Source organism: Malaclemys terrapin, chromosome 2, assembly GCF_027887155.1.
Source record: "Malaclemys terrapin pileata isolate rMalTer1 chromosome 2, rMalTer1.hap1, whole genome shotgun sequence".
NCBI lineage: Eukaryota > Metazoa > Chordata > Testudines > Emydidae > Malaclemys > Malaclemys terrapin.
The window spans coordinates 17,491,369-17,511,003 of NC_071506.1; the positions used below are offsets into that span (position 1 = coordinate 17,491,369).

At 47.5% G+C, this 19,635-nt stretch overlaps 1 protein-coding gene across 3 annotated transcripts in view; it reads left to right on the top strand.

The window, feature by feature from the left end:
• The first annotated feature begins 386 nt into the window (after nt 1-386).
• The window catches only part of ADCY8 (adenylate cyclase 8), a 174,997-nt gene continuing 155,748 nt past the window's right edge, over nt 387-19,635 (top strand). For 2 of the 3 annotated variants that reach the window (XM_054021078.1, XM_054021077.1), the window contains exon 1: nt 388-1,587. In XM_054021078.1, coding sequence (XP_053877053.1) covers nt 694-1,587 — 894 coding nt within the window. In that variant the 5' untranslated portion in view covers nt 388-693. Of the gene's footprint in view, nt 1,588-19,635 lie in introns of all 3 variants that reach the window. The other variant, XM_054021076.1, reaches the window with a different exon arrangement.

The window sequence follows — 19,635 nt, forward strand, 5'->3', positions numbered from 1 at the left end:
CTGCCCGTCCCGTGCCCCGGGGCTGCCTGGCCCCCACTTCTAGGTTTCACGAGTGACCTCGGCAAAGACCTTGCTGGGTTGTTTGGTTCTCCTCTCGCTCGTGCCCGGATGGCTTCTGCGGAGCGGCGCCTTCGGGATGACAGCGGGTCAATGAGTCCCCCGCGCCCCGAATCCCGGGGAGAGTAACAGCTGCCCCCCGGGGGGGGGGCTGAGCTGCCCGGTCGGACCGCCGGGGCTGCAGACTCTGGGGGTGCATGTTGCACCGCTCCGTGCCCCAGCAGCTGGTCCCTGGATGGGACCAAGGCTGCTCCGTCCCTGGGACGTTGCCTCGCTGAGCCTGGGGGCGGGAGGGGGGGAGCACTTTGCCGGTCCATGGGCCTCTCCTCCTCCTCCTCCCTGCGCTGCGCGGTGCCAAGCCAGACATCACAGCGGCGTGGCTGCACCTGCTAAAAACCAACCGGCGGCAGAGCCAACCAGCCCGCTTCCCTCCCCCGCCCAGCCCTGTGCAATAAACCAGCCCGGACTCGCGGCATGCAGCAGGGGACCAACCCGGCTCTGCCAGAAGCGGCCGGCGCGCCAGGCATGGGGCGACCCGGCCCTGCCACCCTCCGCTAACCGCCCGCCTCTCGATGTGACACTCGCCCACCCCAACACCCCCTCCCGCTCCTCCCCCGCCTCTGCCCCCCAGCCGCCATGGAGCTCTCCGAGGTGCGGTGCCTGAGCGACAGCGAGGAGCTGTACACCATCAACAGGACCCCCCCCTGCGGCGGCCGCGCCAGACCCCAGCGCCTGCTGTGGCAGACCGCGGTGCGCCACATCACCGAGCAGCGCTTCATTCAGGAGCAGAGCAGCAGCAGCGGCGGGAGCAGCAGCGGGGGCAAAGCCCTGGGCTCGCAGGACTCCTGCTGCCCCAACCACCACCCCTACCCCCCGCGGCGCCCGTCCGAGCGCCACAACAACGGGGGCACCAAAGTCTTCCCGGAGCGCACCAGCAGCAGCGGGGACCTGGGCTTCCTGCACCTCGACTGCGCCCCCAGCAACTCCGACTTCTTCCTCAGCTGGGGCTACACCTACCGCGGGGTCATCTTCCCCACGCTGCGCAACGCCTTCAAGTCCCGGGACCTGGAGCGCCTCTACCAGCGCTACTTCCTGGGCCAGCGGCGCAAGTCCCAGGTGGTCATGAACATCTTGGACGTGCTGACCAAGCTGACTTTGCTGCTGCTCCACCTGACCCTGGCCTCGGCCCCCATGGACCCCATCAAGGGCATCCTGCTGGGCTTCTTCACCGGCATCGAGGTGGTGATCTGTGCCTTAGTGGTGGTCAGGAAGGACACGACCTCCTACACCTACCTGCAGTACAGCGGGGTGGTGACTTGGGTGGCCATGGCCACACAGATCTTGGCCGCTGGCCTGGGCTGTGGCCTTCTGGGCGACGGGATCGGCTACGTGCTCTTCACCCTCTTTGCCACCTACAGCATGCTTCCACTGCCCCTCACCTGGGCCATCCTGGCTGGGCTGGTGACCTCCCTCCTGCAGCTCGTCATGCAACTGGTCATCCCTAGGCTGGCAGTGATTTCCCTCAACCAGGTACCTCTTCATAACGTGGCAGCCAGCCTGCACTTCTGCCCCAGGATTTGCTGGGGGGGTATAATAGCCCTTGCTTTCTTTAGTCATTGAAATGTGTGTCACTGGGAGGAGAAGGACAAAGATAAGAGACATTGGTTGAAGTAGGAAAGCCCCCTAGGAGAGGGAGCATGGTCTGGTTTAAGCGCCTGAATTAGGGCAAGGGGGATGTAGAAGTGGGTTTGCTGAATTCCGCCCCTCCCCCCACATATCTCACTGCTGCCCCTTGAAACACTTTTTTGGGGAGAGAGGGGGGGGAGTTGGGGCACCCTGTCACTTCTCCCCTCCTCGGTTCAAGCGCTGAGCCAGTAGTTAAAGCACAGGGACTGGGAGGCAGTCATGCTGATGCCTCTTCCCAGCTGTGCTCTGATCTATAGCAAATCACTTCACTTGTTTGTGCCTTTTGGTTTCCTCACTCTCAAAATTATACCCTACCTCCCAGGGGTGTTGGGTGTGTGGAGCACTTTGAGATGCTGGCGTGGAAAGTGTTGTAGAAAAGTGTGCAATGTTATTAATTACTTTCTTTTCTATAAGAACATAAGAATGGCCATATTGGGTCAGACCAATCGTCCATCTAGCCCAGTATCCTGTCCTCTGACAGTGGTCAGGGTCAGGTGTTTCAGAGGGAATGAACAGAACAGGGCCGTTATTGAGTGATCCATTCCGTGTTGTACAGTCCCAGCTTTTGTCAGTCAGAGGCTAGAGACGCACAGAGACTCTTGGCTAACAGCCGTTGACGGACCTATCCTCCATGAACTTATCTAATTCTTTTTTGTATCCTGTTATAGTTTTGGCCTTCACAACATCCCCTGGCAATGAGTTCCACAGGTTGACTGTGTGTTGCATGAAGAAGGGCTTCCTTTTCTTTGTTTTAAACCTGCTGCCTATTAATTTCATTGGGTGACCCCTAGTTCTTGTGCTATGTGAAGGAGTAAATAACACTTCCTTATTTACTTTCTCTCCACCATTCATGATTTTATAGAACTCTATCATATCCCCCCTTAGCAGCTGCTTTTCCAAGCTGTAAAGTTAACCTCTCCTCATGTGCAATGAAACATCTGAGGCTCAGAGCGGAAGCCCATTGAAATAATGGAAAGACTCCCACTGAATTCAAAGGGCTTTGGATCCAGTTCTTAGGCAGCCATCCAAACAGTCAAACCACCCAACATTGGTTTGCTGGTAGAGGTGGGTCTCCCTGGGTCAAACAGAAGTGCACTGGGCACTTTGAAGGACTCACTTAGGACAGGGAGTTTATTGCCTGGTGGAGGTTGTGTGTGCTGTTTTCTGGCTGACAGACCCCTTGTGGGACAAGCTCGGGCACGAACGGGGGCTCGGTTCTGAAAATGTTAACTGCGTAGGGGCAGGAAGGAAGGATAGAGAGAGTAAATTAAGGACTAATATTACTTAGCACTCCCATAGCCCTCTTTGTCCTACAATTTCAAAATCACTTTACAAACACTAATGTACTAAAAATTGCAACATCCCTGTGAAACTGAGAAATCTGACATTTTGCTAAGCTTTTTTCTCCCACTCACTGGGCAGCAATGCAGAACTCAGTCATTTAGATGCTCCTTTTCCCCTTTCTAGAATGTCATGGTTCCGTGCTCCCAGTATTTCAGATCAGATTATCATGTAAACGTGACTGACTAAAGTGGAAAGGGGAGGCAAGGGGGGAGTTTTCAGCCAGAGGAAAGCACAAAAATAGTGTCATTTTTCTTATTTGGAGAAAGTATCTAGCCTCATTTGTGTCTTCTGCTGTTGTTGCCACATGACTGTAAGAGACATGCAAGTAGAAGGTGTGCACATTCTTACACTAGGAGTTTTGACTAGATGGGTCTCCTGGCAATCAGATGCCTCAAACCGGTCTCATGGCAGCCAGTTGATTCTGCTTATGTCCTTTAGTACTACAGCTACTCCATTTCATTTATTTATCCTTGACCTGATGGTCACTGTGTGCACCTTTAGGAGCCTTGCTTTATTTCTGATTGCACTCATTTACTGTAACCGCTGGTCTGATTGGCTGCCTTTGCTTGTTAATGTCAAGGCTCTTTATGATTTAGATACAGGAGTGTCTTACTTGGCATTAGCTGTTAGAATATGAACTAGTTGTGCTGTACTGTAAAGTCTTTGCTGCATAAAATTAAACATATTACAAAAAGGAGTATTTATAACAATCAAAATAATAGTCTATGGCACGTTTTCAAAAATTCCCGATCCAGTTACACTTACAGAAATATACTTCCATGATCTTTTTTTGTTGTGAGTAATACTGTATAATCTGCTTCATGCATTTCAGTGCAGCTAATTGATCTTTTTGGGGGGAAGGGGAGTCATTCATAACATAGACATTTCATACTATAACATTCATAACATAGACTTGGGAGAGATACCAATTATCCCTTCTATTTGATAGCACAATACCTAGCCAGTTATATGAATGAAATGCTATTGAACCGTGCAAAATGATAAACTACTTGCTATATGATTGTCTTTATGAACTAAAGATATAGAACCGGGTAATATTCTCCACACTATTCCTTACGTGGGTGCTGTTTTACACCTTAACAGACCCAGTTATTTAAACTATCAAATTATAAATTGCTTCAGCACTTTTTTCTCCACTAGAATATTTGATTTGACCTGATCCTCCACCTCCCTGCCAGTGGAAAGGATATTAACATTTATTTGACATTTCACTTTTTTTTCTTCTTTCTTCTCTTTTTCTTTCCACCCCCTTTGTCCCCCCACTAAGCATTCTCCTGATTTAAGGGAATATAGAGATATATACGAATATTATAGCTCTCCCTCCCCCCCCCCATCAAAAAAAATGTTTCAGAGAATACATAGTTCAGACTATTTTATTTTCTGATCTTGTATTCAAGTGGAGGAGGAATAGAACAGTAAGTAAAGCCAGCAGCTGGCAGGCGTGTGACCTCTATTGACACTGGGCGCTCTCCTCTGGCTTTTGGTGCTGAACATCCTTTGCCTTTTTATTTTTGGATGTAGAACATTTTCATTTGGCTCCCTCTTGTGGTTTCTTGTTACTTCCAATAGCAGCTTCTCTCATCTCCCAGCTTAATTTGATATTCCATAGGCTTTCACTCTGCCAGTCCAAATGGTGGGCACGATCCCGCCAGGTGCTTAGAAACTCCTGCAAGGCACTGAACGCCCTCAGCTCCTGTGAAGTAAATGAGAGTTGGATGTGCTCAGTACCCCCACAGAATTGGACCTGTTGTCTACATGATAAGGCATAGTTTAGAATAAGTTTTCTAGTACTGCACTAAGACGCAATCAGGTACTGCACTAAGACAATGAATTGTAATTCAAATCACATTATCTACCTTGTACACTGTATTGATTTCTTGCATGGTAAAGTGAAGGAACAGGAAACCATTAAACAATATTCATTGCATAGGGGCAGCACATTATAAAGTCGTGGTGACATGATGGCTGCCCTATCATGTAGTTTAGAATAACTCGTATTGTTATTCTTATCATGTCCACAATATACAAGGCTCTGTACACTCACATGGGAAGATACAGCCCAAAGGGTCGCTTTGCACTGTTATAGCCATTTCCCTCTGAGGCTTTCAAAGCATTTTAAAATTATTCATGATTTAAGCCCCATAACACTGTCAATATTATTTTACAGATAGGTGCAGATAGTTTAAATGACTTGCCCAAGGTCGTACATTAAGTCTGTAGGAGAATTCAGCTATCCTGATCTTCCAGATAAAACTGTCTCTTTTATCATATGGTTTATTTTACCCAGGTTGTAAACATCAGATTCTCTGACCCGTGACTATCTAATAATATTACATGTAGTGTTGTTGCAGCTGTGTTGGTCCCAGGATATTAGCGAGACAAGGCAGTTGAGACAATAAAAGATAAAATAAAAATAAAAGATATTACCTCACCCATGTTGTTTCTCTAATAATGTTATGGAAGCTGTAATAATTTAGCCATCTGGATAGACAGGAAGGTGTGTAGGTACCTACATTAGACCAGCTACATGAATTAAAATATGCCAGGAACGATGGAAAAGACAGAAGGTGAAATTCTGAGTTTTTGTGGAATTAGAAGTTTTTCCATTGACTTCAATGGGGATTTCATGCAGGGAAAATATTGCATAGAGTACTGAATACAATAGCATGGTCTATAGCGTAGCTAGTTCATTAGCTTATCCAGTAGTATCCATGTGGATAATGGGTCTGATTCTTTTCTTACTCATACTGGTGTAAATCAGGAGTAACTCCATCAAAATAATGAAGTTATAGTGGTATAAGAGGGAAGTCAAATAGCATGTGTCCTGTTTTCTCTTTATCCTAATTAATTAAATTTGTTATTGAGAAGCATATACTCAGATGCAGCTGAAAGTCTTCAGTAATATTGAACTTCAGACGCACAGAGCTTGCCTTTTGGGGTAGCTGTGGTTTTTGTTATTGAAGGCACACATTTTAATGCATATAAATATTGCCCACAGTTCACCATTTTCTCCAGTAGTCATTTTCAAGAGGTTATGTGAATTTTCCTCCACTGCTTTTCCAAAATATTATTTAATCTATGATTTATTTATAGCACTTCCAGGGGGAAAGGAGAGGAGGGGAGGAAAAGAGAGAGAAGTGCAATGAGAAATGATATGAAGAAAACAAAATTAGATCTACTCAGGCCCAGTTCTTCAAGATGCCCAGCACCTCTTGGAAGATTCTGAGAATTCTCATCTTCCATTGACTTCCAGTTGGGAGTGCTGAGAACTGTACAGGCAATGTTGAAAGCCCACAAAGAGGGTCTGATCCCGTAGTACCTGGTGAAGGCAAAGCTTTTGTTGACTTCCCTACGAATTTTCCCTGAGTAAGGATTGCAAGATCAGCCTCAAAGTCCTTACCTCACTAAAAACATAACTCTCATTTTTATATGCTTTTTATTTTATTCGGTCAGCTTCGGTGAAGTTTGCTGCAGACATTCCTATAAATGAATTCCCAGAGAGTGTCTGTTTGTATTGTATTTATGATTGTATTTTCCTCTATTGGATTACAAAATATAAAGAGTAAATTATCTGCATCAGGAATATAGAGAATAAACAATTCACTGCATTTTATATTAATATACAATACAGGCAGATGATGCCATAGATACGAATTCTGACAGGCTGCAAGATAATCATGTAAGCCATATATATAAACTGGATTTTTATGCTCCACACCTGCAACCATTGCTCACCTAAGACAATGAGCCTACCCATGTGAGAAATAGCTACTCAAACTGATGACTTGGAGGATCAAGTCTAAATTATGTACATTAAACAGGGCTTTTAAAAAGAGTTAAGGAACACTACTAAGATTAGTTACACCTGAAATTTGATCCTTCTCTTAATAAATCTCTTTGCAGAGGCTATGCAGTTCTTTAGATTTATATGGGTTGGTTTTTTTCCAGACATGTTTCAGAGTTATAAAAAAAAGATAACAAATGGCAACCTTACAATACCAAACTAGTATACATGTGTAACAGGGCTAAAAGATTTTGTAAACACATTTTACCTTCATTATTTCCAATAATTTATTGTTGATATCAGTGTGGGAATTTTGCCAAATACCTTGGCAGTATCCTTTAAAATATTTTAGTCTAAAATAGTTTTAAAGACCAATTTGAATTTGCAAGTCGAAAAACGATTAAACTGTTTCACTCTTTAGCCCTAAAGCCTCCTTCATAGCACAATTTACTGTCAAGTTTTACTGCCATTTTTTACCTGGGGTGACTTATAAACTGATTGTATTTTTTTAGATTGGATTATGAACTTGTTTCTTTTTATATCCCAACGGGTATCAGTGGGTCAAAGCATAATTAGATTAGAACTGGATATACTTTTCTCTGGAGCAGCTGCAATAATGTGCTACATAGGACAAATGCATTAGTCATATTTACAATTTGATGATTAATTGCATTTTGAGAGTTCATCAGAAATGGAGTAATCCAAGCAGGAACATGGATGAATCCTGTTTTTATCACTGAGTTTTATCACTGAGTTTCAGACAACAGCAGACTAGTGCACTTGCCTTCAGTGGAGGTTAGTATGATCATTTTGATAGAATATTGTCAAAATCGCTTGGATGATGATTTTTCCCCCATGATCAAAACATGGGGATGTGCTGGTTTGGCCAAAATAGCAACTTCCAACAAAAACCACTTGCCTGCTAGCATAGTGCACCAAGGTAGTTATTGATCATGAATGGATTGGGTTGGCACGGACCTTTTTCAGATATGCAAGAGATTAAAGGAGGGTAGCATCCCCATACTCACTCCTGTATTCTTGCCTGCCAGCCTGTGAATCGGGCCATGGCCTGGAAGGAGGAATAGCTGCAGCTATTCAACTGATACTTCCCCCTGTAAGCAAGTGGGAGGAGAGGAGGCCCTGGGGTGGGAGGAGTTTGGGCTCTTCACCCATTGCTACAAGAGTAGTTGGCAAGGCACACATTGGGGTAAGCTGTTGTATGGAATGGGGTGAAGTAACTTGTTTCCAGACCAGGAGAGCATGGTTCTCTGAGTTATTTGGTCTGCTCCTGGTTCAGTATAGCTACCTACTCAGGGCAGACTGTAATATTACAATCTAGCCCAGTGCCAGGGGCACATATGCAAAATATATAATTTATTTGTACAATGTATACTTGAACATTTACAGATCGATTCCAATCTCAGTTACACTGCTGTAAGCCAGGAGTAAACGTGATCAGTCTGGCGTGTAGGACCTGAACCAGAGAGATGCTAACACTCCCAATACCCATTGATGTGCTGGCATTCAGCATAACTTGGAGCCATGCCCAAAGGGGTCTTGCTAGGTGCTGAATGAATGGAAGGCACTCAGCAGTTTGCATAGGGACCTAATTAAAGCCCATTGAGGTTAATGGAAAGACTCCCATTGACTTCAGTGAGCTTTGGATCGGAGTCTAGGATTGATTTTTACCGAGGAAAACCAGCACGATTACTCAGCATTTCTACAAAACGTTACAAGTACATTCCAGGTTAAAGCACTGATTTATGCTTGGAAACCTGCTCATTCTGCCATGTATTGGTTTGCTCTGATTTCAGTCATTTGGAATAAATTATGTCAATCTTATCTTTATAAACACCTGAATCTGTATCTGATGCTGCTGCTGTGCTGCTGCCTAAACTACAAGAGAGCAAACAAAGAAGCCAATACCATGTTGCACAATGCAAATTACAGAACCATACTGTCACCTGCTTTCACAATAACTTTGCATCATGCAAGTTTTGTTTATAAGCAACTATTTTAAGAAGTCCTTGAATTTCATTGGCATTTCATTTGCCAGCTTCTCCTGCTGCAGGGTTTCACACAGTTAGCCTAGCAGGAAAGACTCAGACTTTAAGGCCAGAAGGACCATCATAATCTTTGCAGACCCTCATTCACCCAGCCCATAACCACTGTCTGAGTTACTGCAGTCCTTTTGTTCTTGACAAATCTATGCTGGCTATTCCTTATAACACTATTATTCTCTAGGTGCTTCCAGACTGATTGTTTTTAATAATTGAGAGGAGGGCTGCTGAGTAGTTTAATTAACCACTACTGCAGTGAGGCATTCTGAGAAACCACTGAAGCATTTAAGTGCAGCAACAGCCATTTTATCAGCTACTGCAAAAAAACTGCATCCCTTGCACATAATCCAGAGGATTTGGGGCTTTATTTGTTTGTCTTCTCATCCTGGTGCTCTTAGTATTAATTTAATTAATATTTTCTACCAGTTTCGAATTATGAATCTGAATGCAAAGTGAACGTGAGTTTCATGATTTGATCATTGTATCTACTGCAATTTTTGATTTTTTACCTGATTTTTTCCCATTGTTTTACAACTTCATATGCCAAAGTATGTTCTTTTCCTTAGACACCCTACATTGTTTCTAAATGCATAGTCCTCTTGGAGTTAGAGGGTACAATCCCAATTTACTAAATCAATGGGAGCCTCTAATTGGGCCAGGATTTCACCAAGAATATTTCTGATTTTTCTAAACAAGGGCGGAGAGAGAGAGAGAGAGAGAGAGAGAGAACTGCAGTATTTACACAAAAACAACTAGGAGTCCTTGTGGCACCTTAGAGAGTATTTACAGAGATATCCTAGTTCATATTGTTAGAAAAGATTTGCATCACCGACACATTATTATTCCTCTTTTCTCCAATCTCTGCTGATTTACTTAGGTGGTCAGTTCTTCAGGGCAGGCACTATCTCTTTGTTCTGTGTTGATCCATGACTGGGGCCTGGAGGCACAACCACGCACAAATAATTAATAATCATTTGGTAAGTCTTTCCATGAATAAGAGACATAGCGTGGAAAATTATTTATAAAATACTGTCTACCTTAAATGTGCAACAAAGAGATTAATTAAAGAAACAACTATTTGTTTTCCCATCTCTGTTACTCAAACAAATGAAGAAGATCTATATCGTATGTGATTGTCTTTGTCTTATGTATAGGGCCCTACCAAATTTATGGCCATCAAAAATGCATCATGGACCATGAAATCTGGTCTCCCCCCATGAAATCTGGTCCTTTGTGTGTTTTTACCCTATACTATACAGATTTCACGGGGGAGACCAGCATTTCTCAAACTGGGGGTCTTGACCCAAAAGGGAGTTGCAGGGGGTGGCAAGGTTATTTTAGGGCAGTCATAGAATTGCCACCTTTACTTCTGCGCTGTCTTCAGAGCAGGGGCGGCTCTATGTATTTTGCCGCCCCAAGCACGGCAGTCAGGAGGCTTTCGGCGGCATGCCTGCGGGAGGTCCGCTGGTAACACGGATTCGGCGGCATGCCTGAGGGAGGTCCGCCGGTCCTGCGCCTTCGGTGTACCCGCCGCCGAATTGCCACCAAAGCCGCGGGACTGGCGGACCTCCCGCAGACATGCCGCTGAAGGCAGCCTGACTGCCGCCCTCATGGTGACTGGCAGGCCACCCCCTGCAGCTTGCCGTCCCAGGCACGCACTTGGTGTGCTGGTGCCTGGAGCCACCCCTGGGTGCCACCTTCAGAGCTGGGCGCCTGGCCAAAAGTTGCCACTCTCCAGCTGCCCAGCTCTGAAGCAAGGCCAGCTCCAGGCACCAGCCAACCAAGCACGTGCTTGGGGTGGCACCTTGTGAGGGGCGGCCAATCTTGAGGTGGCGGGGGGGCGCTTGGAGTTTTTTGTTTGTTTGTTTGTTTTGTTTCGGCAGGGCGGCGCTCGGGGTATTATTATTATTTTTTTTTTTGGTTCGCCCAGGCGGCGCTCGATGTTTTTTTGTTTTGTTTTTGTTTCGGCGGTGCGGTGCTCGGGGGGGGGAGGGTGTTTTGGCAGGGCGGCGCAGCGCTCAGGGGGGTTGTTTTGGCGGGGCAGGGTGGCGCAGTGCTCGGGGTGTTTCGGCAGGGCGGCACGGTACTTGGGGGGGTTGTTTCAGCAGCGCGGCACTCGGGGGGTGTTTCAGCAGGGCGGCGCGGCGCTCGGGGGGTGTTTCGGCAGGGCAGCGCGGCGCTTGGGGGGTGTTTCGGGAGGGCAGTGCAGCGCTCGGGGGGGTTGTTTCGGCAGGGCGGCGCGGAGCTCGGGGGGCTTGTTTTGGCAGGCCGGCGCGGCGCTCAGAGGGGGTGTGTTTCGGCAGGGCAGTGCAGCGCTCGGGGTGTTTTGGCAGGGCGGCGCGGCGCTCGGAGGGGTTGTTTCGGCAGGGCGGTGCGGCGCTCAGGGGTGGTGTTTTGGCAGGGCGGCGCGGTGCTCGGGGGGGGTGTTTCGGCAGGGCAGCGCGGCGCTCACGGGACTTGTTTCGGCAGGATGGCGCGGCGCTCAGGGGGGTGTTTTGGGACGGCGGCGCGGCACTCGGGGGAGTTGTTTCGGCAGGGCGGCGCGGCGCTCGGGGGAGTTGTTTCGGCAGGGCGATGTGGCGCTGGGGCGGGGGAGGTCATTCCAATATGTATCAAGTCTAATTTATTATGATAGACATTTGTGGTCTTGTATGGGAGGTATTGGTATCTCGTGCACACTCCAAGCAGGGACTGGGAATCAAGATTTCTGGGTTCCACTCCTGAATTTGCCACTGTCATGCTGTGTGTGTGACCTTGACAAGTCTCTTTATCTCTCCATATCTCCATTTACAAACATACATATAAATGCATCTTCCAGGGTGCTGTAAGGGTAAATAATTAATGTTTTTGCAAAGTGCTTTGAGAACTTCATGCCAAAGGTATTATGTAAGTGCCAAACTCTTATTATTACCTTGTTGACTACACAAAGTTATTCTCATTCTCTGCACCTCATTGTTACCTTTCATTCAAACATATCACCCTTCCACAACAAAGACCAGGAAGAACTACTCTCTGTTTAGTGTCAACAGTCATTAAGATAAGAATGCAGTGAGGGTGATTTCAGAAAAAATGTTTAAATACAACCTTGTTCTTTATAAAGCAGATCTGATTATATAGGCCTTGGCTACACTTGCGAGTTACAGCACTGTAAAGCCGCCCCAGCGCTGTAACTCACTCCCCGTCCACACTGGCAAGGCATTTGCAGCGCTGTATCTCCGTGGTTGCAGCACTGCATGTACTCCACCTCCCCGAGAGGAATAGCGAGTATTGCGCAGCCGCTGCAGCGCTGCGGCACCAGTGTGGCCGCCCAATGCGCTGTGACTGGCCTCCAGAAGTATTCGGCAGTATCCCACAATGCCTGTTCTAGCCACTCTGGTCATCAGTTCAAACTCTACTGCCCTGGCCTCAGGTAACCAACCATGTGACCCACCCTTTACATTCCCCGGGAATTTTAAAAATCCCCTTCCTGTTTGCTCAGCCCGGCGTGGTGTGGAGTGCTATCAGCGAATCTTTCCAGGTGACCATGCCTCCACGCGCCAAGCGAGCCCCAGCATGGAGCAATGGCGAGTTGCTGGACCTTATCAGTATTTGGGGGGAGGAAGCTGTCCAGTCCCAGCTGCACTCCAGCCGTAGGAATCACGATACCTTCGGGAAGGTATCAAAGGACATGATGGAAAGGGGCCATGACCGGGACGCCCTGCAGTGCAGGATTAAAGTGAAGGAGCTGCGGAGTGCCTAGCGCAAAGCCCGCGACACAAACAGCCGCTCGGGTGCTCCCCCCACGACCTGCCGATTCTACAAAGAGCTGGATGCAATACTTGGGGTTAACTCCACCTCCACTCCGAGCACCACCATGGACACTTCAGAGCCGGTGGGAAGGGGGAGGAGGAGGAGGAGGAAAACGGGAGTGAGGGTGGTGGGTCGGATGGAGACACCCCAGAATCCCTGGAGCAATGCAGCCAGGAGCTCTTCTCAAGCCAGGAGGAAGGTAGCCAGTCGCAGCGATCGATATTTGGTGGAGGACAAACAGAAGAGCAGGTTCCCGGTAAGCGTTTTTATTTTCGGGAAGGAATTTTTTCAGTGCGGGCTCTTTGGGAGAGGAGGGTTAGGCATGCATGCCTAGATGTGGAATAGTGCACTGATGTGGTTTATCACATCGCGGTAATCGGCCTCGGTAATCTCCTCGAATGTCTCATCCAGAACATGTGCAATGCGCTTGTGCAGGTTTATCGGGAGAGCCACCATGGTCCTTGTCCCAGCCAGGCTAACACGTCCGCGCCACTGTGCCGCGAGGGGCGGGGGGACCATTGCTGCACACAGGCAAGCTGCATATGGGCCAGGGAGGAAGCCACATTGCAGTCGAAGACCCTCCCTTGCTTCCCAGGTCACCCTCAGCAGCGAGATATAGTCCAGGACGAACTCCTGTGGAAAATGTTGGGACAGTGTTCAGTGTAGGTGCCCCCTGAAGCTGTTGGCTCTCCCCAAGGCACAGAAACCCAGAGGACAGTGCAGCCCTGAAACAATCAGTCCCCCTTACTCACCATTTTGAGGCTCCCGTGGGATATGTGTGCTCTGTTTCGGACAGGAAAATGATGCAATTGTGTAGACCCTGTGTGTTTTCTACTTCTTAAGTGCGGGGGGAATCATTACTCTGTCTGGTATAAACAATGCTGCCTCTGTTAAATGTTGCATTTTGCTTCTACAGCAGCATCAACCTTGAGACCTCAGCCGTTCCTCTTATCGCCTGCTCAGAGACTGCAAAGACTCAGGAAGAGACCGCGAAAAAGCAAAGAAGACATGCTGCAAGAAGTGATGCGGCAATCTATTAAAGAGAATGAGAAGGCACAGAACTGGAGGGAGAGAGAAAGCAGGATCCGCCAGGAAAACGCAGCGCACCGGCGGCAAAGCACGGAGCACCGGCAGCAAAGCACAAATCGGCTCATAAGCATCCAGGAGCTGGTAGCCATGCAGAAAGAGGAGCAGTACCACAAACGCAAACGTCACCCTCCCCCACAGTCCTTGTCCCAAAACTCTTTCCATTGTGCCCCACTGTCACGTCCAACCCACTTTCCCCAACTTCCGTGTTCTTCACGCCACCCACTGCCTCCAACACCAGTATCTTCACCACCCAGCCCTGAAAACCACGCCCCTTACCCTCTGCACTCAACCCCCATCACCATGCAGTATAGCTGTCCTGAAGTGCAGCACTCACTACACAGCACACCAGACAGCACATACGCGAATCTGTGATTGTACCGTTCCCCACTCCACCCCCTTGTTTCCTTTCAATAAATAATTTTTTTTTCTTTTCAATAAATGGATTTTTTGGCTTTGAAAACATTCTTTATTATTGCATAAAGTAAAAGACTCCTTAGCCCAGGAAATAGGCACTGCAAGTCTGCTTGTCTGCTTAGCAAGCACTGATTCCTAAAGATTGGAACTACTGCACTTCACTCCCGTGCAGGGCACCAGATATCACTGCTGGTTTTCAGCCTCAAATTGCTCCCTCAAGGCATTCCTAATCCTTGCAGCCCGGCGCTGGGCCCCTGTAATAGCTCTGCTCTCTGGCTGTGCAAATTCAGCCTCCAGGTGTTGAACCTCGGAGGTCCATGCCTGAGTGAAGCTTTCACCCTTCCCTTCACAAATATTATGGAGGGCACAGCACGCGGATATAACCGCGGGGATGCTGTTTTTGGCCAAGTCCAGCTTCCCATACAGAGATCGCCAGCGGGCCTTTAGACGGCCAAAGGCACACTCCACAGTCATTCGGCACCGGCTCAGCCTGTAGTTGAACCATTCCTTGCTGCTGTCAAGGCTCCCTGTATAGGGTTTCATGAGCCACGGCATTAATGGGTAAGCGGGATCTCCAAGGATCACAATGGGCATTTCAACTTCCCCTACTGTGATCGTCCGCTCTGGGAAAAAAGTCCCGGCCTGCATCTTCCTGAACAGCCAAGTGTTCCGAAAGATGCGTGCGTCATGCACCTTTCCGGGCCAGCCTGTGTTAATGTCAATGAAACGCCCACGGTGATCCACAAGTGCCTGGAGAACCATAGAGAAATACCCCTTCCGATTAACGTACTCGGATCCTAGGTGGGCTGGTGCCAGAATAGGAATGTGCGTCCCATCTATCGCCCCTCCACAGTTAGTGAACCCCATTTGTGCAAAGCCATCCACTATGTCCTGCACATTACCCAGAGTCACGGTTCTTCTGAGTAGGATGCGATTAATGGCCTTGTTCCAACGGTCGACTTTCCCACTCCAAATTGGTTTGCGACCGACTGGTAGCTGTCTGGAGTTGCCAGCTTCCAGATTGCAATAGCCACCCGCTTCTCCACTGGCAGGGCATCTCTCAATCTCGTGTCCTTGCACTGCAGGGTGGGGACGAGCTCCTCACACAGTCCATGGAAGTGGCTTTTCTCATCCGAAAGTTCTGCAGCCACTGCTCATCATCCCAGACTTCCATGACGATGTGATCCCACCACTCGGTGCTTGTTTCCCGAGCCCAAAAGCAGAGTTCCGCGGTGCTGAGAATGACTGTGAATGCCACAAGCAATTTCGTCTCGTACGCGTTACGTGGCTCGATAGTATCATCGGACTCCTCACTCTCACTGTCACTTTGGATCTTAAGGAATAGTTCGACAGCCAAACGTGACGTGCTGGTGAGATTCGTCAGCATACGCCTCAGCAGTTCGGGCTCCATTTCCCGCAGACAGATCACGCTGCACAGAAACCGTTGAAAGATGGTGCCAAAGGTGGACGGAAACAAAGGGATTTCTGGGATGCGAAGCGATGCATCATGGGGCGTTGGGACAGGACCCAGAATGCCCCGCACCCACGCCCCCTTCCCACAACCCACGGCGCCAGAATGGGAAGAGGTGCTCTGTGGGATAGCTGCCCATAATGCACTGCTCCCAATGGTGCAGCAAATGCTGCAAATGTGGCCACGACAGTGTGCTGGGCAGCTGTCAGTGTGGACAGACTGCAGCTCTTTCCCTACTCAGCTGCACGAAGTCAGGTTTAACTCACAGCGCTGTACAGCTGCAAGTGTAGCCAAGGCCATAGTGATGGATTTTCTCTTTTAGGGACCTGGTACTCTTTTATACCACAGCCAGTTTACACCCCCAGGGCACTGCAGGAGGCCATACAATGGGAGTAAACTACTTGTATGGCCACTTTAATGCCTCTTTACATAGCCAGCGCTCATTAGTGTAAATGAGGATTCGGCCTTTGGAGTGCAAAGTTTACATTTCCTAGGATGAATCGTCTGAAATTCGATTCATAATGTTTTTAATCTCTTCTTTCTTTCTCTATTTATTGATTAACTCTATGAAAAAGCCCCTCCCCTTCAGAAAATAAGATCTTAAATCAAATAAAAATCAATCGTTCCTATCAAAGATGGCATGGCACTTTCAAGCACACAATTCAGAGATTTGTGAGAAACTGTTTGCGTCTGTTTAAAGCACCATTGCTTATATCAGTTACTTTCCTTCCCTTTCCAACAGCACTGTGTAGCTAGAGCAAGGTGGCATAGTTAAAATTAAAAATGCAAATCTTAACGGTTCCCACAGCAATGGTAACTGGGCTGCATTGCCCATATGTAGTATTTTCTATTTGTCTTGTTCTTGTTAAGGACTCAAGCCTTCTACCATTGAAAGTCAATGGCAAAACTCCCATTGACTTCAAAGGGATCAGGATTGGAACTATAGTTTTATTTTAAATGAAATCTTGAAATTTGAAGAAAAAAGCTAAACGCAAAAAAAATATGGAGTGACGCAACTTTGAAGAAGCTGTGATATTTTTCATGTTATTGCCAATGTAAATACAGCTTTTGGGTTGGTAATGTGGGTAGGGATTTACTGTATTTGTTAAAATGAAATGGTTACAATCTCCTTCCTATAAAGCATCCCTGTAACCAACTTAGAGTGGCAGCCCTGGTGCTTGTCAAGCTAGAAAAGAGCATGTGCAATGTTATCACTCCCTGTGTGATGATACAAAGTGAATGGGGCTTCAGTCATCTTCTAAAAATCTTAACATGCCCATTGAGCATGCTCAGAATTGATTTTCTTCAATAGCTTACAACTTTCTTTTCTGCCAGAAAGGTACTTGTCCCTCCGTCGTTAAGCAATATTTATATGTACATTTTCAAACTTCAGCCATATTTTTTGGCTAGTGCCCTATAAAAAATACCTTAAGTAGCAGCCTAATATTACTCCCAAATTGTATATTTAAGTGAGGCTGTGATGGCAACCTAAGACATTTTAAAGTGGAGTTCTCTGAAAAGTAACTTCATAGACGATTTCCACCTCATGGTCCAGATCAATGGGATTGCTCATGTATTTAAAATTATGCACGTTTAGTGGATTGGTGTCTTCCCAAATGGCAAAGTAACTGCCAGCCCTACAAATTCAGTCTGAGATCTGGAAGTGAAGCTGGGTCCTTTCCTTCTCAACCATCTGCATAACCTTGTTGCCTTCAGTGGATTTGTACATGTGTAAATAAATGGCACTTATTAAATAATTCTGCTGGTGATGCACAAGAAGGAATAGAACCCTTTTACTGTTTACTGAGTTTTTTTACAGAAGTAAAAAGCAGTAAAAACATTTTGTCACTAAGCTCAGAATATTCGACCCTGAAAATACAAAACATAGATCTGCTGAATAAGAAAGTGTTAGGTTTACATAGACAAGGTGTGTGAGGTAATATCTTTTATTGGATCGGCTTCTGTTGGTGAGAGAGACAAGCGTTCGCTCTAGGGCCTTGCTCTGGGCTCTGGGACTTGGCTTCCTCGTGGGGTCCTAGAACTCAGGCTCCAGCCTGAGCCCAAACATCTACAGCACAATTTTACAGCCCCTCAGCCTGAACCCCTCCCGTCTACCCCCCCAAAACCCAAGTCAGCTGACACAGGCCAACAATTTAATTGCAATCTAGACATACCCAGAGTTTCACAATTAAATACAAGGTGGAACAGATAGTTTGGCATAAGTAATTAACACGTATTGTAAGGGATCATTAAAGGTGAAGTGGCCCATTAAGAACTACAAGTCATACCACAAAACGGAGGGGATAGTGGGTTACAGATTCTTGTAATAAGCCATAAATCTAGGGTTGCCCGGCATCCGGTTTTTAACTGGAACGCCCGGTCGAAAAGGGATCCCGGCAGCTCCGGTCGGCACTGCCGACCAGCCGTTAAAAGTCCAGTCGGCGGCACAGCGGAGGCCCGGGACTAAGGCAGCCTCTCTGCCTGCCCTGGCTCCACATGGGTCCCAGAAGTGGCCGCTAGGTCCCTGCAGCCCCTAGGCTCATGGGCAGCCAGAGAGGCTCCACGCGCTGCCCCCACTCCCAGCACCGGCTTCGCAGCTCCCATTGGCCGGGAACCATGACCAATGGGACCTACGGGGGGCAGCACCTGCAGGCATGAGGGCAGGGTGCGGAGCCTCTCTGGCCGCCCATGCGCTTAGGGGCCGCAAGGACATGGCGGATGCTTTCTGGGAGCTGCGGTAAGCATTGCCGGGACCCTAACCCCCGAATCCCAACCTCCTGCCCCGGCCCAGAGCCCACACCCCCTGCCAGAGCCCTCTCCCGCACCCTGAATTCCTCATTTCTGGCCCCCACCTCCAGCCCAGAGCCCATACCCCCCACACATTCCAACCCCCTGCCCCAGCCCAGTGAAAGTGAGTGAGGGTGGAGAAGAGTGAGTAACGGAGGGAGGGGAGATGGAGCGAGCGGAGGACAGGGCCTTGGAGAAGGGGTGGGATGGGTGCAGGGCCTCGGGAAGGGGCGGGTCAGGGGTGTTTGGTTTTGTGCGATTAGAAAGTTGGCAACCCTACATAAATCAAGTGTCTTTATTAAGACCATGATTTTTAGGGCCAAGCAACATTGTGGATTTAAGCTCCCAGGATCATCCTTTGAAGGTGGTGTGCATGTTTCCATTGAGGATGAGGACTGAGAGGTCAGATATGGATTGATCATTTTGTTGAAAGTGGTGCTTTTGTCTTTTGTCATTTTTCTAAGTGAGAGCACAGTGATTGTCTGGTTTCACCCACATACTTGTTATTGGGGTGCACTGGATGAGGTACACTACACGTTGTAATAGGCATGTGTAGGACCCATGGATCTTGAAAGGTGTGTTGGGGCATAGGCGTGTATTGATTACCATAGCAATGGTGATATGTCTGCAGGCTTTGCATCTAGGCACTTTTCAGACGTGCTGTTTAAGGCCTTAAAATACAATTGCATTTGGAAAAAGGACTCAGCAAAAATGATATTGTGGAGTTTATTCTTTCTCTGTAACTTGCTTTTCCGATCAGATTAATTATCTTTACACATCAAAATAATATCGGCTGTTTTCCTAAAGTTTGTGTGTACCTAGAGAGAACTGATAGGTGCAATATAAAGATTGAGAATAAATACATTAATTAATAAACACACTGTTTTTTCTAATTACCCTTGCTACAAACTCAAGCTGGAATCTGGAAATGAAGCTGTATTTTTTATGCAACCAGTAATAAAGATGCTGCAATTATAAACTTCATGGTACTTTGTGCAGTAAATTGAGCTGAATTCTATCATCAGCTTCCTTTACAGAAGTCAGCAATGTGCCTTCTCTAAGGGAGGCACTGGCTATCTCCATCAGCAGTGGATTCTTTTGCAATGGACCCTGCTAATCGTCACCGCATATGT